The sequence below is a fragment of the Salmo salar genome, chromosome ssa03 (assembly GCF_905237065.1).
Source record: "Salmo salar chromosome ssa03, Ssal_v3.1, whole genome shotgun sequence".
Lineage (NCBI taxonomy): Eukaryota > Metazoa > Chordata > Actinopteri > Salmoniformes > Salmonidae > Salmo > Salmo salar.
Window position 1 is genome coordinate 63,634,578 of NC_059444.1, and position 8,186 is coordinate 63,642,763.

At 45.0% G+C, this 8,186-nt stretch overlaps 1 protein-coding gene across 1 annotated transcript; it reads right to left on the minus strand.

Annotated features, from left to right (window-relative positions):
• Positions 1-5,280: 5,280 nt before the first annotated feature.
• Positions 5,281-7,974, minus strand: LOC106601095 (insulin-like growth factor-binding protein complex acid labile subunit). The gene is made up of 2 exons (XM_014193014.2): positions 7,815-7,974; positions 5,281-7,463 (listed from the first exon to the last, which is right to left on the minus strand). The coding sequence occupies exon 2, from the start codon at positions 7,456-7,458 to the stop codon at positions 5,656-5,658; it is 1,803 nt and encodes a 600-aa protein (XP_014048489.2). The 5' UTR covers positions 7,459-7,463; positions 7,815-7,974; the 3' UTR covers positions 5,281-5,655.
• Between the last annotated feature and the right edge of the window lie 212 nt (positions 7,975-8,186).

Consider the following 8,186-nt stretch of genomic DNA (forward strand, 5'->3'; position numbering starts at 1 on the left):
GCTTTGAGATGCTTTATGTAAGGTATAGCGCTATAAAAGTTCAATAAATTATTATTATTAGTAGTAATATGTTTGTTTTTCTACTTGTAATGTTTGAGTGATGGTTGTGAGACATCAGGACGGCTCTGGACTACAAACACACCTGTCAGTTGGAGCCTGGTCAGGGTTCTGGGAATTATTTCCTGGAACTCTCCCTGCGAACCACGTGACCAGTTCCCTGTGCACACTGCTGGCCAGGCGAGGGGAGTAGAGGAGGGGCAAGTTCTTGCTGCTGTAGTGCAGGGCGTTGATGGATGCCGGGTCTGTCTTCCTAGCCAGCAGGGGGTCTGAAGGGCCTGTTTAATCCTGCCACACGGTGCGGGCGTGAGGCCCTCGGACAGCCAGGGCAAGGACGGGCTGATCGGCCCCATCATCTCCCTGCCCGTAGGATACTCTGCCTGAATCAGAGACAGAATTACTATAACTTACTGAATCATTCCAGTCTAGGCCACTGAAGATCTGCAGACTAGATAAGAATATAACAGAATAGAAGTTTATTAGTTGATAAACGTTTTACCGACACTGTTGGTCAGAAGGCCAGGAGGAGGGTAAACGAGGCGGAGGCCACAAACATCCAACCCTGAGTTGTGGAGAAGCTGGAGGGTGTGGTGAACCACCAGGGGATGCAGGAACAAAGAAGTGTATCCCAGAGCAACAGCTATCTGTGAGGAGAAGAAGAAAAAAACTGTATGGTTGATTTCCTCATCCTATACCAACAGTCATGATCATGGGGTATTAACACTGAGGTTAGATGATACCAAGGAGCTTTGGAACAGCTGAGACATAAGATGTTCTTACCTCTGTGTGTAGCAGCTGAGTGCACATGGTCTCAGGCCTCTGACAGCTGAGTTCCTGAGTCTCCACAGTCTGCCAGTAGAAGCCAGGGTTCCGACCGAAAGGTCCTCTTCACAGCCTGAGACACAGGAGAAAGATACAGCACATTACAGCGAACACATCCACATCATCAAGTCAATCTCAGATTCTAAGCATTCACCTGTACCTACCACCAACCATTTTGTCTGAGTTGACAGAGATAAAGCTGTCCAGGCAGGAGGCAGGTATGTGGACGGTTGGGGGATAGGCCTGTTGGTCTAATAGGCTCATGAGCTGGGGCAGCCAATGGGTGATGGCTCTGAGGGAGGTCTGAGAGAGGAACCTGCAGACACGCTGCTGGAACACACTATGACCCTTATCCACACCCCGTTTCTATGAAGAAGAAAAAGGAAAATCACTTAACTGCAGAAAAGGTGGTGGAGGAACAGAGGAAATGTTTGGGTGCATTCACATAGAATTAGGAATTAGACTACTACTACTACTAATAATAAGTCATTTAAAAGGATCTCTATGTTCATTCCTCTCACCCGGGGTTTTCGGACAAGTTGTAGGCTCTCTCCGTGGGACACAGTACAGATGTGTAGAGCCAGTCCATCCTCTGTCCACAGCTGCTGTAGGCCAGCCACCCAAAAAGGTACAGCAGCCCTGTCATCACCACCTTGAGGGCCTGGTGCTCCAACCTAACAAGTTAGAGGCCTCAGTAAAACATGGACTCCATCTCAAACAGTAAAAATAATCAGATGATCTCAGTGGAATGACGGTGTCAAGAACTAGTCAAATAAATATTCACCAAAGACAGAAACCAAGCAACCAGAGCATTGTATATATGGGATTTGGTTGTGGCTGACTCCACTGTTGGTGCTTTCCAATGATGACTGCTGCTGGCTACCAGGCCTGGACTGGCATACAGTCAGCAGCAAGCACTCCTTATCCTCCATATCAGCAAGCAGAGTGTTAACTGATAGTAGGTGAGAGGACCCCTGAAAAAAAAAGAACGAAAAATATTAAGGGGTAGCGCTCAATTTATGACAATGACAAAGAAGACTGAGTGGAGAGCTATTGAATTGTGAGCACTGAGTCTCTGTTCCAGATGAACTTACAGTGTCATAAAGAACATCAGTCTTCTCAGCGGCAGGCTCCCTGTCTCCGGCAGACCTTGTTGGTCTAAAGCTTTCCAGCTGTTTCTGGAGCTGTTGCTGGCACTGTGCTCTCTGTTTCTGTTGCTCTCTCTGCTCTCGGTCACTGACAGGTCACAAAACAGGTGTTCAGCCACCAGTGGAGGCTGCTGAGGGGAGGACAGCTCATAATAATGGCTGGAACGGAGTGAATGGAATGGCATCAAACCATGTGTTTGATGTACAGTATTTGATACAATTCCACTCCAGCCTTTAGCACGAGCCCATCCTCCCCAATTAAGGTGCCACCAACCTCCTGTGTGAGCCACTGTGACTAAGATTCAAGATACAGTATATGAGACAAAGTCCCCTAAAATGAATATCTTATCTACCTTTGTTTCTTTGGCTGCCCGGTAGTAGCACTCTGCTGAATAGCAGGTGTTCTCTCAACTGGCGGCCTGTTTTGGTCACGCTTCATTGTGGGAGATGTGGTTTTGTTGTCCACCTCTGGAAGCAGAGATGTTATCTCATTGTTAGCCTCAGGCAGCTTGTCCTTCAAGGCCACTCTTCTGGGGGTTCTGCATGTAGAATCTGCTGGAACTGGATCTTTCCTGTCCGGCTCTCTCCTGTTTCTGTTCGCCTCGCGTAACATTCTGAGTAACAGGCTCTTTCCAAATACTTCCCTGTGAGAAGAAAAAACAACATGAACTCAGGAAGGAGTTAAACTGAATTCATAGTTCACAGCCACAGAGCCATTATAGTATATTTACAAACCTATGTAATAATGTTTAGAGCTTTACAATGGGTCAGTTATTCATGGCAATATTTACTCTTTTCCATTCAGTAAACCAGACCGTATATTACTGTCTGTTTTCTCATAAGATTGTTTTTTGTCGTGTAGGTTGAGGTTGGTCAGTTTCATGGATTGTGATGAAGTGCTGTTACATGGTCTGGTTGTTTTCGTGGGAGGCTCAGGGTTACGTAAATCAATATAAACGGTGGGCGCTTCCTGGCGGCTTGGCTGCAACTCAAATGCCATCCTTTTGAAAGACTTTCTCCATCCACCATTTTGTCTGGACAGTAAACAAAACATTCATGTTAATTAATTACATTATTCATAATCATGTGAAACCCACACAACTTGATCATATATTTTACCTGCAATTGGTAGGATGTTGGACAAGTGCTTTCTGAGGCACACCAGAAGTTTTATCTGGCGCAGTTTCTCTTTCCTCTTCAGCATCTCCACATGACTGTGTCCTACAGAACGCAGCCAGCCTCTCCAATATAGTATCCTGTGACCTTACATTGTCTCCATCTGTGACCAAACTGAGAATGAATTGATTACATCATTATGATAATAGCATTGAGTGTGAATGACATGCTAGGTGCACACTGGTTACTCTACATCTACTAGTTGTTCAGCAGTAGCTATATCAGTGATACTTTAGTTACCCTATTGTCTACCTGGTTGTACTTCCATTGGTTCGTCAGACACACTGCCTCCTAAAAAGAGTCTATCTGTTTGAAGAGTCAGAAGAATCTGGTCCAGATCCCAGTGCTCCAGTGGCTGGTAAAAACACAAAGGTACTGATTTGTAGGACATACAACTTCATCAGTATCTATCTAACTGCAGAATGAAAATGACCAGAGGTCAACAAATACATTAGTTATTATGTAGTACCTTCTCAATTTATAACAGGAAACTTAAACTCACCTCAAAACTATTTTGAAGTGGATTTTTCATAGAGCCATTTGGTTCTGTTCTCTGTGTCTTTCTCAAAGCATTGAGTGACTCCAATGTGTTTTCTTCACAAGCTGTGTTATGTGAAGGGTGTGGCGATGTGGACTCAGTTGTTTTTTGTCTGTTTAGTGTGCCATGGCTGTGGTGCGCTGAGGTGTCCCCTTTCATCTCCACAGGAACGTTACTGCATGGATGGCCTCCTGCCCGAGCTGCATTCCTAATAGAGTCATGGCTGCATATCTCATTTACCTTATTACCTATGGGACTGGGCTCCTGGTGTGTGCCCTGCTGGGCTAAATCAGTGGCTTGATAAACTCCATGGGGTTCCGTTGTAGGCTCTCTATGAGGGCAAAGGGTCTCCTCTGTCCAACACAGTTGTGGCTGTGCCACAGATATTAGAAGCTCCTGTTTGGGATACACACAGATACACACACAGTAACCTTGTCAAGGACTCTTCAGCAATTGGTGTAAACTTGCTCAGCTAGCTAGCTACTTAACGTTACCTCTATTTCAGAGTCCTCCAATGACAGACACTCTAGGCCCTCTGTGTTTTTAGGAAGGGCTACTGGTCGGGGAAAGATGGCTATGTCTTCTTCATTTTCACACTGGAAAGTGAGATTAGCTACATTTCTGTTAACGTTTGATACATTTATCTAGATTTACTCTGGCAAACACAGTTCAAAAACAAATAAACACAACTCTAGTGGAACAGCAAGTAAGTAGCAAAGTTCATACAAATTAAGGGCTTTTCATAGGGCTAGCTAGCTAACGTTGTCTTACTGCTGCACTTGTTGTTAGCTAGCTAACGTTAGCTAAGTGCAGTAATCAAACTCACTGATGATGAAGAATCTGAATCAATGGACGGAATATGGGTTTTGAAGCTGTCAAAAAGTACATTCCAACGCGTTGAAGGATCCGTGTCCATATTGACTATAAGCTAATGCATCTATAATCATCAAGATAGACCACTCTTATGTGAAAGCAGTAGCAGTCAGCTACACTAAGTTAGCTAAAGTTAAATAGCTGCTAACAACAACTAGCAAACTGTTGGTTACCATAACAACTGAACAACAAGAGTGAGGAGGGCATATAAATGATGGAGGAGCACGTGTTGCAGTGCAGAAGGGATGGGACCTGGGGAAAGATGGCCAACATGAACATGTCAACATCTGTGATGCGACTGCGAGTTAAGTAATGTATGAACCGTTCAAGTTCTGCGGTCTAGAATCCTGCAGGAGCTGTGTTGGAAATGTGCTGCTGTAAAATTGCTCCTGCCCACTTCTTCAAAATGAAAACGTTATAGTGTTGTTATATGTAGGCCCTGAAAGTTTTACTTCTCCCTCTGCTTAGAGTTCTGGACCGTTGTGGTACAGGAGGAAGTGTTTGCCTTGTGTACACATATGGTCCACCTCAATAGCTGGGCCTCTGCACCTTTCATTTGTAAAGGCTGATATTGTTTACCTAGGGCCTATATCTATATTTGGTTGTGTGACCAATTCCTTGTTGAGCAAATCTGTCTCTTAAATATTTAGTCAGAGGACAAAAACATACATGACTTGTGTTTATTCAACGGATGCGTTTAATAGTCACCCATTCAAAGGTGGACTGCTTTGAAACATGTCCTAAAAGAGTACTGTACTGTACACTGTGTATTCTAGTAGGCTTACTTGCAATTTTTTTGTGTGCAATGATTTAATGAACATTTCATGAAATATAAAACTAACTAAAAGTGTATGATGCAAAAGCTACATACTTGAAAAATGTAGGGCCTAATTACCACAGTAGCAAAAATAATTTGTTACATTACATATTTTGAGAAATAATTAATATAGGCTAAATCTTTGAATGTACAGGGAAAATTGTAGGCTAATAACAATTATTTTGAAATTATTGTCTTCCAAATGTCTGGCGTCTTTGACCCCTTCAGCAGTTGTTGAAATGTTCGTTGCTGATATCCCTCAGGTCATAGCCAACCAAGCCTGGAGGGCTGTTGCATGTTATATTGTTGTAGATGGTGACAACAGTGTGGGGTTCCTCTCCCTCAGCCAGGGTTTCCACTTGCCTGGGCACCGTCTGCGGTCTCCTCAAGCTGTAGTCTCTAAGGGGAAGGACACTGCAGTCACACTTCCAACGGTTCCCTGTCAGCCACAGTTGGTGTAGGGTGTCTGGGATATCTGGTGGAATGCTGCTAAGAGCATTATCTTTCAGGTTTAGATAGCGTAGCCTGGGCAGCAGCTGCATGGTACCATTGTGCAGGATCTCCAGCCTGTTAGCTGAGACGTCCAGCCACGAGAGATGCTTCAAGGGCATGAGGGCCTCAGAGGGAAGTTGACGGAACAGGTTGCTGGACAGCAGCAGATAGTCCAGGTTCTTCAGGCCGTAGAAGGTGTGGGAGGTTAGGACCTCGAGCTTGTTGAATCTCAGGTCTAGTTGTTGTAGGCCTAAGAGTTCCACGAAGCTCTGGCGCTCCACCACAGAGATGTTGTTGTTTTGAAGGAAGAGCCGTCGCAGACCCGATAGTCCAATGAAAGCTTGGGTCGTGACCCTGGTCAGACAGCCCTTATCCAGGTGAAGACTGTGGAGCTTGGAGAGACCTTTGAACACTTGGTCTGGAAGACTGCGGAAACAGCTGCCAGACAGGTTAATGACAGCCAGGTGAGAGAGGCCCATGAAGGTGCCCATCCGGGCCTCCTGCACCTGGTTGTGCTCCAGCTCCAGAACCTCCAGGTGCCCAAGCCCCTCAAAGATCCTGTCCGCCAAGGCCTGGATCCGGTTGTAGCTCAGACGCAGTTCTTCAAGGTACTGCAAGTCACGGAAAGTCCTGGGCCTTAGTCCACTGATGGAGTTGTTGGAGAGCCGCAGCACATGGAGGCTGTGAAGACCAAGGAAAGTCTCATCGTGGAGCGCTGATAGTTTATTGTTTGTAAGATCCAGCCATCTGAGGGACTTCATACCCACAAAGGCTCTGGGTACCACCGTCACTATCTGATTCTGCGCCAGGTAAAGCTTTTGCAGTTTGGGGAGCTTCATAAACACATTAGCCTTAATGACCTTCAGGTAATTTCCGGTGAGGTCCAACTCCTTCAGCTCGGTAAGACCCTGGAAGAGTTGTGGCTGTAAGTAAGCCAGCCTATTCCCAGCCAGCACCAGCTCCCTCAGGCCATGCAAGTCATGGAACCCAGTCTCAGGCAACACTGCTAATGAATTCCACCCCAAGTTGAGAAGCCACATATGTGAGAGGCCAGCAAACATCTTCTCCTCAATGCGGGACAGTTGGTTGTTATGGAGACTAAGCGAGGCGAGGTTAGGCGTATTCTGGAAGATAGTGCCCGGCAACGAACGGATGCGGTTGCGCTCCAGGTGGATGTGAGCTAGCGACTTAAGCCCTCTGAACACCTGGGAGTCAAGGGACACCAGCTGACCGCTCTGTAGATTCAGAAAATCCAAGTTGCTGAGATCCTTGAAAGCGGTGGCAGGCAGAGTGGTGAACAGGTTTCCATCCAGCCAGAGGGAGCGAGTGGAGACAGGCACGTCAGAGGGGGCCTGGGTGTAGTTGCGTGCGCTGCAGTAGACATTGAGCTCTAGACTGTAGTCGTCATGCAGACAGGTGCAGCCCTTGGAACAAGGAATGGGCTCCTCAGTAGGTTTCTCTCCCCCTGTGTCAGGGTCTGGCACCACCAGCGACGTCCCCAGTACCCACAACACCAGTAGCACAATGGTGTGCATAACAGCTGGGGGTAGAGAGCAGAAGAAGTAAGCTCAATGTCGGTGCTCCTTATCTAAAACTACTTAATAAGCTTATTCTCTTTGTAATAAACATGTATTTTCTCACATTTTAAGTCCTCCCTGAAAGCCAATCAACTAACCTATGTACTCAGATTATTCAGATTTTACAGGAACCAATTTAAGATCAATATTATAGACAATGCCTAGGCCTATTTCCAATACTAAAAATACAAAAAAATATTTACTGCAAACATTCATTACTAAAATATGCAAAGCTACTATAAAGTCTACATTCATTTCTATTATGTGTAATTTGAATAGATGAAAGTTCAATGAATCAGAATAGTTTGCCCTACCTTATATTTCAGCAATTTTGACTGAGGTAGACCGACAGACAGCCACCCACTAAACGAAGGACGTGTGTATTTGTGTTTGGAAAGAAAAACCTGCCTAGTCTTTCTAGAAAAAGTCAGACCCACTGAACTCTCAGAATTAACCTGTTCATACCCTATGACCAGCATCATCATCAGTCTTTCAATGGTCTTATCTCGCTCAAATATACTTTTTATACGTATGCTAACCTATCAGTATCTTTATAAGTACATTTTGAGTGAACATTCTTAACTATTTGATGTTCAAGAATTTAATAAACAAAATTCATTTTTTCCCATGACCTCAGATTTGTCATAGTACATAACATCATTAATACCCCTAAAATTCATATTATA

What these genes read in the sequence shown, in the direction of transcription:
- LOC106601095 (XM_014193014.2), bottom strand. Translation starts at nt 7,458, where the DNA reads ATGCACACCATTGTGCTACTGGTGTTGTGGGTACTGGGGACGTCGCTG.